This window comes from Dryas octopetala, chromosome 3 (assembly GCF_963921425.1).
Source record: "Dryas octopetala chromosome 3, drDryOcto1.1, whole genome shotgun sequence".
Lineage (NCBI taxonomy): Eukaryota > Viridiplantae > Streptophyta > Magnoliopsida > Rosales > Rosaceae > Dryas > Dryas octopetala.
In genome coordinates this window covers 10,813,263-10,834,932 of record NC_141368.1, presented here as the reverse complement: position 1 = coordinate 10,834,932, position 21,670 = coordinate 10,813,263, and the positions used below count along the sequence as shown (strand labels likewise).

The 21,670-nt window shown below is 34.2% G+C and overlaps 3 protein-coding genes across 4 annotated transcripts; all 3 read right to left on the bottom strand.

Annotated features, from left to right (window-relative positions):
• Positions 1 to 321: 321 nt before the first annotated feature.
• LOC147290805 (putative F-box/FBD/LRR-repeat protein At4g03220) lies at positions 322 to 3,238 on the bottom strand. Of its 2 annotated transcripts, none has more exons than XM_086237964.1 (4): positions 3,105 to 3,238; positions 1,793 to 2,904; positions 1,242 to 1,421; positions 322 to 1,096 (listed from the first exon to the last, which is right to left on the bottom strand). In XM_086237964.1, the coding sequence occupies exons 2-4, from the start codon at positions 2,831 to 2,833 to the stop codon at positions 806 to 808; spliced, it is 1,512 nt and encodes a 503-aa protein (XP_086094090.1). In that variant the 5' UTR covers positions 2,834 to 2,904; positions 3,105 to 3,238; the 3' UTR covers positions 322 to 805. The 2 variants fall into 2 exon arrangements, with proteins under 2 accessions (XP_086094090.1, XP_086094091.1); XM_086237965.1 differs by having other exon boundaries at positions 1,793 to 2,901; positions 3,105 to 3,232.
• A 10,415-nt stretch (positions 3,239 to 13,653) lies between these two features.
• On the bottom strand, positions 13,654 to 17,363 carry EMB1067 (RNA 2'-phosphotransferase, Tpt1 / KptA family). The gene is made up of 8 exons (XM_086237114.1): positions 17,036 to 17,363; positions 16,668 to 16,775; positions 16,359 to 16,506; positions 16,176 to 16,265; positions 15,416 to 15,470; positions 15,155 to 15,277; positions 14,224 to 14,280; positions 13,654 to 14,086 (listed from the first exon to the last, which is right to left on the bottom strand). The coding sequence occupies exons 1-8, from the start codon at positions 17,233 to 17,235 to the stop codon at positions 13,962 to 13,964; spliced, it is 906 nt and encodes a 301-aa protein (XP_086093240.1). The 5' UTR covers positions 17,236 to 17,363; the 3' UTR covers positions 13,654 to 13,961.
• A 1,830-nt stretch (positions 17,364 to 19,193) lies between these two features.
• On the bottom strand, positions 19,194 to 21,670 carry LOC147290803 (small ribosomal subunit protein uS15). The gene is made up of 5 exons (XM_086235417.1): positions 21,518 to 21,670; positions 21,323 to 21,395; positions 20,400 to 20,538; positions 20,117 to 20,303; positions 19,194 to 19,409 (listed from the first exon to the last, which is right to left on the bottom strand). Exons 1-5 carry the CDS (start codon positions 21,538 to 21,540, stop codon positions 19,376 to 19,378), a joined length of 456 nt encoding a protein of 151 aa, XP_086091543.1. The 5' UTR covers positions 21,541 to 21,670; the 3' UTR covers positions 19,194 to 19,375.

Genomic DNA, 21,670 nt, shown 5'->3' with positions numbered 1-21,670 from the left:
TCGAAATCATCCCAGTAAGAGAGCAGCTATAAAAATGCAAGACATGGTACGTTTTGAACCACGCAGCCATGCAGTGAGCACAGAGCAGCGCTGCATTTAGTGGCATACGCCAATTTTTCACCCTCCTTACAGAGCTCCTAAATTAGTTTCCGAATATTTTTGGTTCTTGTCTAACGTTATGGCAGCATGGTAGAAAAGAAAATCAGATAACTTCAGTAAAATGTTCTATACCAGCATTTAGATCACCGGATTATTTTTGGTTTGAGACTTGGCAAGAGCTCAAACCTTTTGTTTCCCAACAATTTCAAGGTTAATATCACATTCACAAAGAGCCCTGCCAAGTGGTTTTGGGCAGTATTTTCCAATTTATTGTCCAAGCCAATTTAATAAAAGCAGCCATATGCAGAAAGATGGATTTGCCAGAGGCCCAACCTGAAGTGGAGGTCCTTTAATTAACCATATTTATCCTCAACCTTGCTACAAAGTACTCTTCATCACTCAATTGAGTTTGACAAAACAAAAGACAAAACCAACCAGCATATGCATACATCGATTGCAACAACAAACCCAACCAAACAATACAGTTACACATATTAATAACGATTTATCCTCGAAAAGCCAAAATGGATCTATCATATATACCCTCACTCACAGTACAAGTTCCTCTTTCAATATGGATATATGTGGGGACAATATGCCAAAAGTTGAACCAATTGATTCTGCATAGCAAAGCTGAAGAAAAATACAGTTAATCTTGTTAAGACCTCTGGAGGAAAGGCAACCCTGTAAAACTACTTCTACAGCTCTATCTGACAACCCTTCTTCCTCTTTGCTTTTTAGTTCCTCTTTGTTGATCTTCCTGAAAGACAATTGTAGCATTGGAAGTCCTCTTGGTCTTATTCAACTTCCTTAGAGAATTAGACTGCTGGGGTGAATGAACAATCACCAATTTCTTCATATTCTGAGCATACTCGAGGATATACCTTGCAAACTCAATTCCATTAGACCCATCGGAAAGCTCTATGGTTACCTCCTTAAGCTGATTTATAGAAGGAAGGTTATGCAACTTCCAATATCCCATATTAAACCCAGAACACTGGATGGGAAACAAAGCAACAACCAAATCAATTGAAAATTTCCAAAAAACAAAAACTGAATATTTTGCCTAGTATAAAGAAAGTACAATATACAGAGAGAGAGAGAGAGAGAGAGAGAGAGAGAGAGAGAAGACTTTTACTTACATCAGTTTTAGGGTCAAGGAAGAGTGGGTCAGACTTTATCTCTAAAGTACTTAAATTAGGCATTACTCCAAAAATAGATACCATTTCAGGGACTAGGACGTCAAGCAAGCTCCCAATATGTATACACAAATAACTAACATTGTCTAATGGCGCTGGCATGGACCCTCCCTTAAACAGAGCCTGGAAGTTACAAGCACAAGACCCAAATAAGGAGGGGAACCCAAAAACACAACAAGACTGTAATAAAAACATTTATGCAATATTTACCAAAATCTAGTTGAACGATTAATCATCAACTAGTCAAAAGTTGAAGCCTATATTATGTTTATCAATTTACTTAATATGTCTCTAGAAGCACATATAAATATCAATTTTCATTCTAGATAGTGTGACCAATATTAATGTAATTAAAAGCAGTAAGTGCCATCACTATTCTGAAATTTAAGAAACATTCATTAACTGATTCAATATTGTCATGCCTGGAAAGATTATAATCTTAAAAAATACAAAAAATAAATAAAAAATCATCTTGAAGAGCAGTGTCTCTTTACCATGGTGGTCTCTTTGTTTAGAATAAGAACTTCAACCCTGCTTATACTGCAAAGAACCTCAAACACAATATTAAATTCATCTGCTTCAGGCCTCAGAAGAATTTCAGCTTTTTCTAAACACATTAATTTCCCCAAATTTTGGTGAGTCAACAAATTCCCTAACCATGTCAGATATTTGAGATTTGGGGCATATATTTTTAAAGATTTGTTGATAGGTGAATCAAATTCCCAGTCTATATACATCTCTTTGACTTGCTCACCTGAGATGTTAAGATTGCAGATATTATCACAGGGATCCTTAAAATAAAATGATTTCAAAGAGGAGCTTTCAATTGTCACATTTTTTATCCCACCAACAGTTTCAAGATGTAACTTCTTAATGCTTTTGCAGCACCGTGAGATCCATTTGAAAATCCCTTCATCTGATATAATAACATATACCAAATTCAAGTATTCGAGATTAGAGAAGGAATCGAGCGAGGGTGCTTTCAGAATCTTACCGCCCAGTCCCTTAAATAATAAAGACCTCAAAGATCCACAACCAAAAACACAAGACGGAAACAACAGTGGTTGTGTCCAATAAAATATATCACTGAAGTCAAGATGAAGGACTTCAACGTTACACCTTACAGCATGGCGGATCCACCTCTCCATTCGAAGTTTCTCATTTTGAATCCAGAAGCCAGAGCCAATTGTTTCTTCTGAAAGATCAGAATTCCAACAAATACGAAAGTGATGTATCTTATTAACCCCACGATCAATCAATAAGAAACTATCCAAATAACTCAACAACTGTAAACGCTTATTGCACGTGGATACATTCGCATAAGAAAATTCATCAAAATTCAAGGATGGAGATGACAGATAAAGTTGTTGGCATCTTTTGGACACACAACCGAAACGAGTGAGGTCTGTAATGGCAAGGAAGGAAAGAATGTGATGAGCAACAGGGTCAGGAAGATCATTAAACCTGTCAATCCTCATACTCTCAGTAGTGCTACAAGCTCTAATTCCCAGTACGTATTTACGCCTAGGGTCCATGAATGATAGGAAATTCTTCAGGATGATCCTCTACTAGCCCCAGGCAGCAGCAAATAACAAAAATGTTCCTACTAAGAAGAAACAATTTTTTTTTTTTTAATCAGAGTGCAAAAACAACAATACCCAGTACACTACAGAAGAAAAAGGGATTCAAGTTAATTACAAAATCACTTTGAAGAATCAATTTGATCACTTAATCTAGGCATTAGGCAACCAGTTAAAAAAAATATAACAAAAAAGGGCAGTTGCGATTGGGGTTTTAAAATCATACCTCAATGAGATGATGAGAGCTTGAGAGGCAGAAACCCAACAGTTTTTATGGTTCAGACTTGGAGATGAGAGGAACGGGACGGACGAAGAGAATAGAGGCTGAGGGCAGTGGCAAACCCAATATTTAACTAAAACCTTCCTCTGTGAATAAACAACGGGACTGCTGATTTAAGTGGTTTAATTTCACTTTTGTTCCATAGTTTGAGTTAGGATTTAGGGTTTAGGGTTTAGGGTTTAGGGTTTAGTTTTGTAATTTACAAATTATTATAATTCAAGGATAAGTAAACTTTAGCCTTATTATTATTATTATTATTATTAGAAATAATTAAGCTTGAGTCATTTAAAAAATAGTTTTTAGATAAAAACTAAGGTATTTTAAAATTTATAAAAAAATCTTTTTAATTCATAATAAAGTCCTTTAATTTATAAGAAATTTTTTTTAATTCATAATAAAGTCTTTTTAATTTATAAGAAAATTATTTAATTCATGATAAAGTCATCTCCTAATTTGAAGGATATTTCTCCTCCTAAGGTGTAGAGTGGGCTTTGTAGAAGCTGCATGTTACCCAAAATTCTGGAGTTAAAACCTAACATAAAGCCGTCAAAGAAAAAAAATAAAAGGACTTGATTAAAAACCCTAAATCACTACTGATCTTAATTTAAAAAAGACTCATAAAATAAACTGAACTGTAAATCTCTATTATTATTATTTTTTTTTTTTTTGTCTAAGATTTAAGTGGTTATTTAAGTACGCGCTTTGTAATCCAAAGACTTGATTATTGCAAACAGTGTGAGAGATCCCAAATGATTTGTTATTGTGTCATTTATTTATACACGGTCCACTTAAAATATCATTTATTTTGTAACAAGTAAAAGCATCGACATGTGTTACAAATTTAGATTTCAAATAATGCATCAATATTAGGGTTGCCCATCGTTCGGATCGAATCAGTAAATGGCCTTACCGATTCGATTACCAAAAATTTCGGTAATCTAGTTTTGATGTCGATTTCCGAATTGATTTTTTCGGATTTCGGCATTTTTCGGATCCTTCAGATTTCAGTATATTTTGGTATTTTCGAAATACCCACATATAGAGGCACATCAAAATTTCAAAACCCACACACAACAGAGGCACATCAAAACCCAGGATCAAAATACACAGAGGAACACCGAATCGAAGTAGAGCACGTGACTCGCCGCCGCTGCCGATGACGACTCCAGCCGGAACCTGGTGGTGTTGGAACGGGAACCTCATGGCGGAGCCGAATCCGCCGCCACCACTACTAACGACGCCATGGGCAAGATTGAGATCCAACGGCGAGGAATCCACCATCAGATCTGCAGGCTCTTGGCTGGAAGACTCCACCATGCTGCTCTGGCTCGGGATCTCGACGGCGTACCTCCCCCACGGTGGCGCTGGCTTTGGGTGGTGGCCTCGCCGGCATCCTTCGCCAGACGCGCTGGCGCCGGGCGCAGAGGAGAGAAGACGGTGAGAGAACATAGAAAAATAGAGAGTGAGGGTGACGGCTGGGAGAGAAAAATGAGGAAAAAGTCTGAAAATGAAGCTTTTATACTCATTAAACCCTAAGTCACAAAATTACAAAACTGCCATTCACTTCAAACGCCCATAACTCTCAATCCGTAACTCCGATGAATGTATGGTTCGAGTCTACGGACTCGTGAGTTCGAGACCTATCCAACGAGTCTAAGTTCAAAACCAAAAGTCCAATATAACAAAAAGTCAATTTTTGGTCAAACCTAATTTAAAACAAAAATTAAAATTAATCCAAAATCTTTTTATTTTTCAAATAAATTCTCCAAAATTTTCGAATAACCCCAAAATAAAATATTGTAAAAATACGAGATCTCACATTTTACTGTTTTGTTTAATGGGGTTTTGATTGGGGTTTGGGCAAATTGGGATTTGGTTGGGGCTTGGGTGATTAGGGTTTGGTTGGCAAATTGGGGTTTGGGAAAATTAAAAAAAAAAAACTAGTTTATATATAATTATACATACATAAATAATGATAGGTATTAAGATATTAACATAAATAATAGGGTTTAGATTGAGGTTTGGGAAAATAAAATAAAAACATTAGGATTAGGGTATTAACAATTTAAGCTTATAAGTTATAACTTTATATAACTACTAACTCTAGTTTCATGGAAAAAAAAAAAAAAAAAAAAAACTACTAACTAGTTTATAACTACTAAGACTATAATACTTTGTTATATGTTATATATGTTACATATATAATTATAGTATTATAAACTATGTAGTATATACTATCAAATATATAAACTATAGTCTTATAGTATTATAAACTATATACTATAAATTATATAAACTATATACTATCAAATATATAAACTATAGTCTTATAGTATTATAAACTATATATTATAAATTATATAAACTATATACTATCAAATATATAAATTATAGTCTTATAGTATTTGTTGAACAAAATTTGAAAATAGAGCAAATTACACTCAAGAATTTCACTCAAATTCATTCAAATAATTTCACTCAAATTCATTCAAATAATTTCACTCAAATAGAGCAAATTACAATTTAGTACCTCAACTTTACATGTTGTTTCAACTTAGTACCTCAACTTTGAAAATTTGCAAAAAAGTACCTCAACTTTCATTTTGTATCAACTTAGTACCCCAACTTTGAAAACTTGCAAAAAAGTACCTCAACTTTCATTTTGTGTCAAAATAGTACCTCCGTTAGTTTTTCTGTCAAAGTGGCAGGGGTATTTTCGTCTTTTACTTAAATTTTAAAAATAATAAATTTTTTTAATAAAAAAATTTCTTAAAATAAAAAAAAAATTTCATAAAATTAAAAAAAATTTAAGAAATTTTTTTATTGAAAAAATTATTATTTTTTAAATTTAATTTTACGAAAAAATTTCATAAAATTAAAAAAAAATTCATAAAATTTTTTTTATGAAATTTTTTTTATTTTAAGAAATTTTTTATTAAAAAAAATTATTATTTTTTAAATTTAAGGAAAAGACGAAAATACCCCTACCACTTTGACAGAAAAACTAACGGAGGTACTATTTTGACACAAAATGAAAGTTGAGGTACTTTTTTGCAAGTTTTCAAAGTTGGGGTACTAAGTTGATACAAAATGAAAGTTGAGGTACTTTTTTGCAAGTTTTCAAAGTTGTGGTACTAAATTGAAACAACATGTAAAGTTGAGGTACTAAATTGTAATTTGCTCATAATAATAATATTACCCAACATAATTTCACTCAAATTCATTTAAGTAATAAGGGTTTTATTATTTTGGGTACGACCCATTCAAGATGTAGTACATTTCTTAATTACAATCCCTTGAATTAAGAGAATACCCTTTGATTCCAATTGCAATGAAACTAACGGATCATCTTGTGAGTGTTTGGATTTTCAATTGGTGAAATACCTATTGAAACAGAATTTATTTCTGATTGCGGTTGCACCCGTATTTTAGGTTGCCTACGAACTCATTGCAGGATCAAACCATACGTAGTTCCAAAGTTTTAGGATTTAAATGGGTGGATGACCCACTCAAAAGATTTGTGTAATTTGGGTAGGGTTTAAAGCCCTTGGATTTGATTTGAAAAATTAATTCAAGGACTTTTGTGTGTAGAACTAATTTCTGAAGGATTTGGGTGGATTTGATTTAGTACGAAATTAATTCAAAGAAATTTGTATGAATTAATTCCTAAGGGAATTTGAAGAATTTTGTGAATGAGGTTGAGTGTGAATTTTGCTCACATTTCCTACGTACCCATGATGGGATCAAACCGGACATAGTTCGGTAAAAGAATTTGACTTGATTGGCTTTGTGCCATTTTTTGGAATTGAATTTGAGAATTAATTTTGATTTTGTACCGATTGAGAAATTTGGTTTTGTACCAATTTGAGAGTTTGAATTTGGGGTTTGGATTTGGTTTCGGTTTTGTACCGATTGAGAGAGTTGGTTTTGCACCAATTTGAGAGTGTTGGCTTTGTACCAATTTAAAAGTTTGAATTTGGGATTTGGAGGAAAATGTGCCTATTAATATTTTTGTATCATTTATTTGTTAAATGACACATTTTTTTATAATGGGCTAACATAAATTTGGTTACCTGCCCACTAATATCTTTGTATCAATTATTTTTTAATTGATACACTCTTGATTTATTAATTGGCAATGCATTTGAAAAAGGACCACCGGATTTGTGACCCCAGTACCGGTGATTTAATAATTGGCAATGTTGGAATAATATCTAATTTTGCTGGCAGCACAATTGCATTAACATGCAATTTTGATTAAGAGCAAACTGAAGACAAGCCCAAGAAAAGCTTCACGTGGGACCCCACTAATTTTCCTTAAGACTTTGTTTTCCCTTGCTTATTGAAGATAAGAATCCAACAAATTGATTTCTTCTTGTATCCTCGAGCTTGACTTTACTTCCACTTTGCTGCATGGTTAGAATTTAGGAACCATGATCTCTTTTGTGGTCATGTACTGGAAAACCCCATATCTTGAAAGAAACCTTTCTTTGCAAAAGACCAAATATGGAACTCCTTGCTGGCAGCGGGGAGTAAAGGGAAAAAAAACAACATTTTTAATTTGCTGCAACTTTAAAGCTTGATTGATGAGAGCTTTTATTTGATGAATCATGATCAGACCTCTTCCATTTTTTTTTATACCAAATTGATCACCCTTTTTATTTATTCAGTGGCTCGCCAAGTTTTTCTAATTTGCAAGGGGCCTGAATTTGTTTCCAACTGCAACTTTGTTTTCTTGGCTTTTTGCCATTACAGAGATGACAAACGTCATTTTTCCCTTGGCTTTTTGCCATTTCTTTGTTTTCCTTGTCTGATGCAAAGGATATATATCCCAGCCATGAGACTTGTTTTCTTTGTTGGCTAATGAATGATGGCAGAGAAGGCAGAGGAAGTGATTTCCTTTGTGGGGTTCAGCATAGAACCACCAATTTGAAAAATTAATTTTGTGGGGTTCAAATCAGAACCCCCATCTCTTGAAAGAGGATAGATTTATGGAGGGTTCTGTCTCTGAACCCCCATCTCTTGAGAGAGGATAGATTTATGGGTGGTTCAGACCAGAACCCCCATCTTGAGATGAAAGTGATTTATGGGGGGTTCTGACCTGAACCCCCATCTTAAAAGAAAGAACACCGCCAAGGGCTACTACCTTGAATTTGAACAGCAACGGTCTTGTTGCAGTAATTCTCTCTTCTCTCTGTAATTTCTCCTCTGCCCCTATTTTTCTGAATCTCTTATGCTCTATTTATAGAGTCCATGGGAAGTCCAAGTGATGAGATCAAATGGAGATGAGATAACTCTCTCCATTTAAATTTAAACTCATCAGATAAGAGATAATTAAGTTTTCAGATAAATTCACATTATCTTACTTTTCAATTTGTTTTCATTTGAAATTAATGTGGCACATGGTATATGGGGATCTTATCTCAACCTCAACCTTTGTATTTTTTTTGAATTTTTTTACGGTTCAACAGTATTATAAACTATATATTATATTATATACTATATATTATATTATATACTATAAATTATATAAGCTATAGTCTTATAGTATTATAAACTATATACTATTAAACTATAGTAACTACTAAGTACTAACTAATTTATTACTTTATAACTTTATATATAATTATATATATTATCAGGGCCCTTCCAATAAGGGATCCCTCATTTAGTGTTAAATGATGGATCACCCTGTGGGGCCCACAAGGGTCATTTTGTATTAATCCGAACCGTCTATTTTTTATAACTTCATTGATAGATCATGCTTGCAAAAAAACAGCTAAATCGGAAATCGTTTACTAGTTTAATTAAGCGGTCAAAATTTAAAACAAATGAATGAACAACAAGTTTCTTTATGAACACCTAAACTTTGACCGCTTAATCAAACGAGTAAATAATTTCTGATTTGGCTGATTTTTTGCATACATTATCTATCAATGGAGATGTAAAAAATAAACAGTTCGGATCAACACAAAATGACTCGTGTGAGCCCCACAGGGTGATCCCTCATTTAACACTAAATGAAGGATCCCTTATTAGAAGGGCCCTGATATATTATGTACATAAACAATGTTAGGTATATATAACATTATAGAGTAATTAATAAATAATAATAGACTTAGTGTATAGAGTTTAGTGTTTAGAAATTAGAATTGTATGCTTAATTGGGTTTTAAGCAAGGAGTTAAATTTCAAAATTTCGCCGAAATTTTTCGTTTTTTGAGGGTCCCAAAATTTTATACCATATCCGTTAATTTTCGTTAATTTTTCGGCGAAATTTCGAAGCTGTTTCACGTGCAATTTTGTAAAATGTCGGCGAAATTTTGCGACTGTCTCTGCCCTTCGGTCCTGCACATCACCTTGGCGCCGAGAAAGTCGTCTTCGATGGTCTGGTTGTTGGGGTCGAGCTTAAGGACGATCTCGTTGTGCTTTTTGCCGGTGACGAGGTGGGGGAGGAGGTGAGCGACGGTGCGAGGCTGGCTGAGGAAGGAGGGATGAGGCGAGCGGGCTGGCTGGGGAAGGAGGGATGAGGCGAGCGGGCTGGCTGGGGAAGGAGGGATGAGGCGAGCGGCAGGCGCAGGCGGCGCAAGGAGTGGGCCGATTTTGGTCGCGGGAGGTGGGCGCAGATCACTGGGCGTCTGGGCAAGGAGGGAGAAGGAAGGGAAGAGTGGAAGACCACTGGGCGTCAGGGCAGTTAAATGGAAGTAAGGCAATATTTACTGGTTTTCCAATTTTTGGTTTTTTTTTTTTTTTGTGTTAGTTGAGTTGCGATTGCCAGCTGCAAGTAAATCTTTATATGGGAAAATTCAGATATATCATATATGTTGGAAATATTATCTTATGGAAACTCCAGAAGGTGCAGCAGGAAAAAAATATTCACACCACTTATTTCAACTTTTGTCACAGAAAATTAACAAGTATGCTAGATCTTGTGGATTACCATCTTTGGAGGGACTGTAGCTGCTGAAACAAGATAGGCAATGGAAACAAAAGTTCTATGTTGAAATTGTATGATTACCTCAAAAAATTGTCAATTTGTGCTGTATGATTTACACAGATAAAGCAAGAGAAGAGTTCACATATCATTGTGTTATGGGCTTTTATGTGCAGTGCTGTAGAGAAAGTAGAATGGGCAAAAGTCTCACCTTCATTAAAATGGGTGAGATTAGGACAAAAATTATGTAGATTTGTTCTGATCAGTCGAGGAAGGTCACGGACTCACAGGGGAAGAAGAGGAAAAGGAAAAAAAAAAAGGAAAATGAAAAAAAAAAAAAAAAAAGAGAAAAGAAAAGAAAAAAAAGGAAAGAAAAAAAAAGAAGAGAAAAAAGGAAAGAAATTTTTTTTTTTTTTTTTTTTTAAGGTAGATTGAGATTTAGAGTCGCAATTGGAAAAAAAAAAAAAAAGGTTTGAGATTTTATTTGGGGTTTGATTTGGTCATTTTGGTGTTTCGTTTAGTTGTAACTTGTAAACATAAATTATGAAAAAGAAATTTATCCCCTTATCATGAAGTTTCATTTCCTTAATGTTTTGGTTTTCCAATTTTGATAATTTGTAAAATTGAAATTTTAAACAAACAGTTGTCGCCGCTGCTGCCATCGGATTGGTTCTATTTTAACCCAATTTGGATTAATTTAACTATTGAAGACCATTTCCAGGTCCCTTTGAGTAAACTTGCTACTTTCCGTTGCCACATTGGTGATTTATTCGTGTAACTTTATTATGTAACTATTAATTAGTGACCCATTTTTTTAACAGTATTTGTCTCCAGCGCGCATTATATTCACCTTATATCACATGAAACCTACTATATAATTTAGTTTCTTTAATGTTTTTTATCAATGTAGTAGATAATATGTTAAATAAGCATATGGTCAAATTTCATTCAAAATTTCCGTATTTTGATAATAATTTCCATCGTTTTTGTCTAATTTTGTCAAAATCGAAATTTTAATCGAAATTTCTTCGAAAATTTCCGTCGATCTTCGAAACCGAAATTTTACTCCTTGGTTTTAAGTTTTAACTTTTAATTATAGTGTATAAGATATTTAATAGAGTTTAGTGTATTTTTTTGGCCAAGTTAGTGTATTTAACTTTTAAGTTTTAAGTTTATGATATAAGGTAAAGTGTATAGATTATAGAGAATATAATATATAAGGTTAAGTATCTAAAACTATAAGTTATAACTAAAGTCTAAAACTATATACTAATTAGTAATTTTATTATATAGGGTATAAGTATAACTAAAATTATATATTAAAACATTATTATATAAGTAGTTTATACTTTATACTATATACTATATAAATATATAAAGTTAGTAAAGTTATAAACTATATGGTATTATAAACTACATACTATATAAACTATAAACTATATATATATTAAGCATATTAATGTAATAATACATATAAATATATATAACCATATACTAACCATATTAAATTATTAATGTAATAATATTACATATAAATATATATAACCATATACTAACCATATTAAATTATTAATGTAATAATATTACATATAAATATATATACAACTAAATTTCGATAATTGTTTCGAATTTTTTGGTATATATTTCAATTTTTTCGGTAATAATCGATTCGGTTGCTTTCGGTCATAATTTTCGATAATCGATCTGTTTACCAACTTTTTTCGGTTTTTACCAAAACCAAACTAACTTTTTCGGTAATTTTTTTGTTTCAAATTTTCGATTTTCGGCTTGTTAAAATCGATTTACCAAACCAAAAAATTTCGGTCGGTAGTCGGTCGGTTCGGTAAATACCAAACCAATGTACAGCCCTAGTCAATACACATGTTAGTGATTTACTTGTTATAAACTAAATAATACTTGGGCAGCTGATTGTGTAAGAACTAAGAAGACTAAGTCTCACTCCCAAATCAACATGTTCAATCTGGTCTAATCATAGACAAGATTCTCCTCAAGCGAACCAACCTATTCTCTATGCGGGACCTGCACGGTGGTTGGAACAGAGAAACATTGGGCGTTAATTCTAATGTGGCAGATAAAATCATATATCTGCACCGCCTAATCAATTACACCATCATCTGAGATTCAAAAATGAAATCCTAGCACTCCTCTAAATTTATTAATATCAGTTTCACTCCATGTGCAAAAGGGATTTTTCTCATATACAGTATATGATACATCCAAACTAAATGGTAGATGATGGTGTAAGGGTACATTATTTTTTGTAGAGTGTAGTTTTCCATCATTGAATGGTGGATGTATCATATATGAGGATGGCATTTGCTCCTGAATAAAGAAGTGGTATATTGGTAAGAACATTCATGTGCGTAGTGTTGTTCAATGAGAAGGTCCAAAAGGAGGCACCCTTGGTTTGGGTTTAGGAAAGAAGTCAAGTCAAATGAAGTTTCCATGTTTTCAGACTCTAATTTAGCAAAACACTGGATTGCTTTTTAGAGAAAAGGGGAAACACAAGAACATCATTTTTATGTTTGTTAAATTGTAGGCAGTGGCTGTCACTTGCCCATCTTTTTTCACACAGACCTGAAGGCTTGCTCTCTTTTTATCATATCTTTATATAAGAGCAAATTAAGCTGTTAAAAGGAAAAACAAAATTAAAAAAAAAAAAAAAAAAACCCAGAAAGCACACAATTGAGATGGTATTCCCAAGATGCTAAGTTTTTTACTCTTGTTTCTTTTTGGTATATTGAAGGTGAGACCGTGAGAGTGAAATTTTTTTTTTTTTTTGGCCATGAAATAGAGTGAAATTAAGTCCAATGAATGTCTCTAGATATATGGGTTTGCTGCATCATATTCTGTTTTCCTTCATGATAAAGAGGTACTTCTATTAATTTTGATTCGATCATCATATGGTTCTTTATTCTTTAGTTATACACATAAGAAAGGAACTCTTCTAGCAATGCAGATGTAAAGATATCCTTACATCATCAGTTCAAGTTTGAACATCAAAAGCACCAATTTGATTTTCCACTGATAAGAGAATTGCTAACTACGAGCAGCTATATAACATGCACTATAACAACACCATCAAAACCTTCAGTTAAGATCACCTTGTTGTCTGAAATGTAAAACTTCAATCCCTATGCAATGAAAAAAAACAAAGGACAGATATGGGCAGTGGGGGTGGTGGTGTGGTTTTATGGGCTCACTTTAGAGTTTAGAGGGCAATGCCTGTTGTTTGTCAAAAGAATCCCACATAGGAAAGCAGCGAAATCATGCTATACCAGTAGCATTCTACATTGATGAAAGCAGAGGATCATGACACAAAAATGACTTCAGAGCCAGGTCATTAGTTGTCTAAACCGAATTATTTTGGCTTGAGAGTTTGCAAGAGCTCTACTCTTTGTTGCCCAACAATTTCAAGTTCAATATCACATTCACAAAGAGCCCTGCCAAGTGGTTTTGCGCAGTATTTTCCAATTTATTCTTGAAGCCAATTTAATAAAGGCAGTCATATGCAGAAAAATGGACTTGCAAGACCTTTCATAATCAAGAAGACTTCCATTTATTTTGATTCGATCATCCCATATGGTTCATTCATTATACACTAAGAAAAGTACTCTTCTAGCAATGTAGATATAAAGATTATCAATACAACATCAGTTCAAGCTTGAATATGAAATGCAACAATTTGATTTCCACTGACTACGACCAGCTATGTAACATGTTGTAGTACAATAAAGGATAACTGCTGTAGCTCATTAAGCTTAAACAACCATCCAATGGTTCAAAAAGGAAGAGGGCAAAAGGAATGACACAGCCCCAGCTGATCCAGGTATTGGCTTAAAGGTATTGTCAAAATGGTATTGGCTTTCTATCGGGCCATGATTCTATTTTCTCAAAGTACTTGACTGGAACAACACCGTCAAAACCTTCGGTCAAGATCACCTTGTTATCTGAAATGTAAAACTTCAATCCCTCTGCAATGAAAACAAAATAGAAAGAAAATAAGCATAAGAATTCCTCTGTGTTGTAAAGAAAAAAAGGTGACGGGTTCATGACAAACTTAAAATGAACACTTTGAGCTTTAATAATGAGAAGTTTGCAAAAACCATACCTTCTAAAGCTTTTCTTAAATCAAGAAAGATCAAAACGTTAACATCCCGTCTCATACCTGATATAATACAAATCAAATCAATTATCGGCATAGGCTAAATAATGTTTGTTGTTCGTTGTTCGTTGTTCTTAAGCCGTATAATGTTATGGTTTTGGATTCAAATGACTAACTTATGTTTGTACATCTTCAAGAACATTAATACTGTAGCTCACTAAGTAGTAATTACCTTCCGAATGTATAAAGAAGCCAAGTACTAGCCCAGTAAACAATAATATAAGCCCAAAAGCTTCCAAGAAAACTGGAATTTAGAATAAATTGGTGACCTTATAGAATTGCTAAATTCCCTGCGGATGGATAAACAATGTGGAGTACTTGTCATCACAAACTCTAAAGGTTCACCTTGGGATTAGCTCCCTTGCTAATGCAAACTTCTGACAAACTCACTAAAGAGTTCCTCACTCATGAGAGAATTTGGGACAAATCCACATTTCAAATTGGCATACATATGCATTGACCTAAAGAAGGCGTATGCAAACAAAATATAGGTCTCTTCCACTAGAAAATTGTGGACCATATATCTTCTTCAAAATCTTGACCAGTGTGCACAGAAACATGCATAGATAATAGGAAAGTTATGACAATTGGGGTCCACAAGTGGCCCTCTCCACAAAAGTATTCATATTCAGCATGCATAGAAATACAAAGAGTCCGTCATCAACAGAAACAACTCTAATTGTAGTGTAAACATTTCCCCATACTCCTACCACATTCCTTTCCTTGTTTATCATTTTTCGACCATTTAGAGGAGCAGGTGTGGAATAGAAAAACCATTACGGACTACAGAAGCATTGGTGACTGACCAAAAGCAGGTTCATGAATAGAACAATCAATATGGATAGATAGAAATTATAGAATTCACCAAACACATTACCGCTAATCACTCCCCCATCTGCTGGCAAGCCACATGAGAAGTGAACATGCACTCTTTTCATGCACTTCAGACCAGACTCTAATATTGATTCCAAATTCTTCCTATAGGTCCCATGCACACACACTGCAATCAAGGAGACAGAAAAGGAAACAAAAATGTATAATTTCCATAGAAAAGACTTATGAATCTTTTTATTGTAGACACAGAGAGCTAAGAATACAAGAAGATTGCACAAGAAAAGAAAATAGGCAAAAAAAAAACCTGGAACTTCTTCAGATGAAAGAATTGGCTTTAATAATCTTTCAGATTCAACTACCTGACAATATGCATACATATGAAAAATTAATATAATGTTAGAGCCAACAAGTGTATATGGATGCTCAATCCAAAAATCCACATCACAAATAACTCGGAAAAAAATGTCATTCTTAGGCTAGCACATTAATAAGTTCAGAATACTGCAAACAAGAATAGGTGGATGCTCAATCAAAAAAATGCACATCACAAATAGATAGGAGAAAACAAAAAATCAAAAACACCATTCTTAGAGTTCAGAGCAAACAACATTACTGATATTCATGTCGAAGAACAAAACGTTGCAAAGGGAAAAAAATATCAGTATTACGCAATAGAAAAAAGAAAACTGGGGCATCTTAGAAACAAGCATTTTATAAGTCACTGCGTGACGATCTGAAACTAAAACTAAAGAGAGAATAACAAAAGGCATTAACTCTTAAGCGTGTTATGACAAAGTCTCTAGCTTCAACAATTTCCAAAGTCTTAAAGAAAAATCCATTTCTCTTGAGTCTCTGCCTGACCGTGCTTTCCCAAGATTTCGCAGAGAAAAACTACTATCATGCTTTCACATTATAACACAGAGAACAACTACCTAGATAGGTGACTAAAGCAGGAATCCAAGAAAACAGTTCAGAAAGTATTAACAAATGGTTTGGATCTCCGTAAAATGAGCTCAATAGTTTCAATTTCAAACAAATTTGCAAGATAAATGAGGATAAATTACCGTTGTTGTGTGGCCTTGGTTTGCACGTATTAAAAGTTCCCCATTTTCTTCCAAGAGGCTGAACCGCTGCTTATTATCCTTTCTAACAGCCTGAGAAGAAGCAGAAAATAATTTAAGGGCCTTCCTAAAAAGCGAACGACTATTAGAGACTACTCACTTCTAATAAATCAGTTGAGAACTAACCTCCTTGATCTCATCAACAGTATGTGATCTCAATGGAATATTAGCAAATGTCTTTAAGTTCAGCTTTAAAAGATCATCAACCTTCACATATCCATCACTCCTCATATTCAAATTCAACTCAGAAGCCATATGTCGCAATATGCGTGTCCTAAAAATGTAACAGAGAGGCTGAACTTTAAATAAACTGTGCCATTCAGCTGCATTGCACTAACCATATATATATCAATGTGAACGTTCCTTTCATACTTGAACTAAAATCAAAAATTACAAAAAGAAAGAAAATGACTAAGTGGGGATTGTAGTACTTACAATAACCTACCGAGAGCGTCAATCTTATCTTTGCTAGAGCCACCACCTCCACGGCCCCTCGATCTTTCTCTATCATTTTTCATATCCACATCTCTTCCTCTACCACCACTGCCCACAAAATACCCAATCACAGACTCTCAGTATTATTATATGTAAGCACACACCGCAATTTTCCTCTGAAAAAAAAAAATCTAAAAACAATGGTAACTAAGAATTCTGTTTGGTTGACTAGAAAATGCCCGAAATTACATTATCAAAAGGGGGGATTGTATATCTTAGTCGATACATGAGAAGAGCATTCCTTTTAAGATTAAAAGAATAATACAAAGCAACATAAGCTTCTTTCAGAGAAGGTCAAAAAAGAATACCTTCTGGTAGGACGAGCAAAAGATGCAAAAGAAGAGCTGCTGCTGCTGATGTTGTTATTGCAGTCCATGGAAACTAGGGAAGGAATGGGATTGGGATACCTGGGTAGGAGAAGAGAAGGGGATGATTGAGGTGCACGTGGAAGGAAAACACGGTAGTAGCGTAGAAGTCGAGTGTTGCTGTGGGAGACAGACGCCCACATGAGTCGGAAGTTTTACAAAGCCGAGATGACATAAGAGGGTGATGAGGAAAGGAGTAGCTGGTTGCGTGGCAATTCTATATCCAACCTAATAATCCGCCATTCCTCCCACGACAAACTCTCAGGTCTCACCGACGTTTAATGGGGTTCTAAATGGGTCTTTCAAATGTATTAGGATAATTTTATGAGCAAATTACAACAATGCTCCTTAAATTTTCTCCTTAGTATTATTTTGGTTCACATATTTGTTTTTTAAATTGTTTTTCACTTATGTATTAATTAAATTCATTCGTCAATTTTAGTCACGTATTAACTATTAAGTATGTTAGCACATTTTGCAAAATGTGATAACTCGTATTCTCTTTCTTTTCCCAAAATGATCTATGTGATTAGAACTAACGAAAAAAATATAGATGAAATTGATGAAATGTACTAAATAATACACTGGTAAAAGTCGGCAGACTATATAATTCAAAAAATAAATTTGTGAGTAAGGAAATTACAAAAATAGTCCACTTATTATTCGCTAAGTCTCGTTTTGGTCCACAAATTTTTTTAAGTTCTATATTGGTTCATGAATTGTCTTATGTGTTCCATTTTGGTCCAAAATTGACAATTTTGTCCCTCAAAGTTGACTCATTAATATAAAACTAAGGGGCAAAATTGTCTAATTTTGCCCTATTTGGACCAAAATGGAACATTTCAGACAATTCGTAGACCAATATGGCTCTTAAAAAATTTGTGGACTAAAACAAGACTTAGCGAATAATAAATGGATCATCTATGTAATTACTTCTTTCGTGGGTCAAAGTGATACTCGAGGTAATGTTCAAGGATTATTGCTATGATTCTCTCTAATTTTATATACAAGAATGTTAAATTTTAATGTTTCTTTCCAACAACATTATGGTTGCATTGTCACACAGCCATTCTTTATACACGTTTAGTGGCTAGAATTAAATTGGATATGTTAATGATAAAATCAATGTATATTACTTCTGACTTAGATAAATTAGGCATAAGGAGTTGATATCTCTATACTTCAATCCCCACAAAAATATTAGGATTAGGGGAGATAAATTTTAAATATCAACCAATTAAATTTTTTTCCTTCAAGTTAAAAACATCTTTCATATTCTTCCTTCAATACACATTGGTCTAATTAATATATCCGATCCAATCCTAAGCACCCAACAAAACCGATCAATATTCGATTACTATAGCTATATTCTTTTACTTTGTAGAAGCCGAAACCTCCAATTGACTCTTGCATCCTTAACTTTGTGGTTTGATATAGGTCTGGACTTATATTGGAACATCAATTTTATCCTGGTACATAAGGACCAAGGTACATGCATTCTTTGTTCTGCAGACTTGCTTTTGACTCATGAATCTTTGATACTAGGCCATGCTCTTCGATTGGTTTTGCTCAATTATAGAGCATGGTCCTCTTCAACCAAGAGAAAAAGAAGTTTGTCAAGAATAATGAGACTTCTGCAATCAAACATTAACTCTAGGGTCATTCTTGTGTGTTGGACATTTGGGTCATTCTTGAGTATTGGACATTTGGGATTGAGAAGTGGCCATGGACAAAAAAGTGGTAGTTCCACAATACTAGTCTCAATACCAGTTTGATATTGTAGAAATGTAGAAAGGTTCAATATGCAAAAGGATCTTCTCAATGAGAAAATGGAACAAAGTGATCTAAAGGTTCAAACGTATGCAAGTGGATCTGCATTGACATGCAGTTTTTTCGATAATATAATCTGATGTTCATCACTATGGTTTGGGAGGAAGTTGTGATGATGCTTGTGTGGTGGCATTGTACAGCCTTTTAGGTTTACTTCAAGGAAAGGTTTGTGGAAACATTCAAAATGCATTAAAAAGACATCTTAAATGAAATTGCAGATTTAGCATAACGGGGAAGTAGAAATAGCAGCTCCAAGAAACAAATCCACAAATAAATGATTTGAAAACTTAAATATAAAATATCCAGACGCACATCAACTACCAAGCAGTGTTCCACAATGAAGGTTTCATGAAGTTCCCAACTTGAAGCAAACTAAAGTAATTTAAAATAGATCCTGCTCTTTTAGAAGTACATTAAAGGGAGCACCCAAAACTGTTGCCAATCATATTCTACCTAAGCCACAAGAGTGCTGGCGGTGGTAGATTCGCTGCAAAAAGAGATGAAAGAAATAAGTACATCAGGTACTACTACAATGTTAACAAAAAAATAAGGTATAATTACAATTGAACAAGAAACAGTGTTCAGACATAAAAAGAAGCAGCTATGATCAGTGTGATGCAAATTAGTAATAAAGCAGTATTGGAAATAAAACAATTTCACATAGAGAACCACTTCAGCCTCACAATCAAATGCCACTCAACAACTAACATGCTTATGGAATTGGGTGGAAACCAAGCACTATTATTGGACATGATTAATATAGATTTTATTTCTGAGGGGAAAAAATTCTAGAGACGTAAAAATTTCTTGTGCAAAGAAAATTGATATTAGCTTCCCGCAAATAATGAGTTCTTCAGATTTTGAATGTCAGGGAAAAGGCAACATGATTCACTATATGCAATACAATACATAAATTGCTTAAAGGAAGAGCTAAGGCAGGTGTCTCTTCTCATAATAGAATGCATTATTTTAACTCCATGACTTGTATAATATTTGCATCAATCTTAGAGTACTAGTAAGATGATGACCAGTACAACCTACTAATAAACACGTTGCAACACAATCATCTCAATCATGTGCTTCAGTGTTTGAATGAAAAAACCATTTACGTGTCTTCACGTGGGCTAATGAAACCTATGCATATAGGCATGAAAAAGAAGTGAAAAATGGATCCAAAAAGAAAATGATACTTACTACTTCCAGACTGGTGGAAGCTTCTTTGTCTTCTTGTAGTAACGAGCAAGGCGATGGATCCTGCTCTCAACAAGAATCAGCCTAAATTTAGAATCCTTATCCTTCCTGTTCCTCTCCAAATGCTTCCTAATTGAGACTGCCTTCTTGATAAGGTGGTACAAATCCTCAGGGATTTCAGGAGCAAGACCTAACACACACCAAAAAAAAAGGATAAGAATTCATTTACTCATTTCTATCCAAATATAAAACACAATCTGGAAATAAAAATCAAGAAAATACAAACCATGAGCCTTCAGTATACGCAAAATCTTGCTACCAGTAACACTCTTCACCTGGGCAATTCCATGAGAATCACGAAGAATAACACCAATTTGGGAGGGGGTCAAACCCTTCTTAGCAAACTTGCAGATGTTCTCCTCAACCTAAAAGACAAAAACCAACTTTATAAACCATACAATGCACAAAATGCATATTTGAGTTTGAAATCCCTTGTCGTGAGAATCAATGCCCATGGAAACATCAGTACAAAGTGTGTGGCCATTCATTGTAGATAAAGAGACAAAACAGAACTGATTAAATGAAAATGAAACACAGAAAACACAATTGAAGTTTTGATTACTGTAAAACAGAAAAAACCACTGAACTACCCAATGTTAGAATTACAAAGAAAGAAACTAACTAGAACCACATGGCATTATCAGACTTTTGAGAACCAGAACTGAATGCTAATTAGAATATCACTAGTATAGACAACACACTAATCAGACTAGAGGTTTCCTCCAGTGTATCCCAGTATAGCAGCCCCATCTTTTCAAAGAGAAAAAAAATCAATTGAATACACGGATACTATATAGTTTGAAAAAAAAAAATGACAGAAGAATTTCAAAACCACGGTTTAATCACAACATTTCTCATTAATCAATCCATTTACTGAAGATTAAAAAGACCGAGAGATAAACTGAAATGGATCTCTCTGTGGTTGCTAAGTGATTAAAGAACTACCCATATAATGTAATAATAAGATCAGAAACATCTATTGCCATCTAAGACCAATTGCCTAAGAATATATTTTTTTCTCTCTTTTTCCTACAGCAATGGGGAGCAAAATTAATCCAAATAATCAAACTTTAGCTCATTTTCTCATCAACCAAAAAAATCATAACACAACCCAATTACTCAGTTAAGAATTAGAGAAAGAAATCTCACATCCTGAGTAGAGATCTTCAACCAGCTGGGAGGGGTCCTCTTGTACGGCAGAGCTGAAGCCGAAATACCCTTACTGGAAAAAAGCACAAAACAAGAACCAAAAACACATCAAGGTCAGACAAGTTCAACAGCTCGTGAAGAAATCTTCACGAAGCTAATCAAAGAGCTTGTTCAGAGAATGAGAAAAGAACGAACCCTCTACTGTGCATACGACCCATGGTGAAAGGCTTGTTGTGGACTCTGCGCCGCTCCTGGTTGCAAAAGCTTTGCCGCTCTCTGGTACTCGCCGAGAAACCCTAGCTCTCAACTAATAGAGAGAGTGAGATGGTGGCTAGGGTTTTTATGATT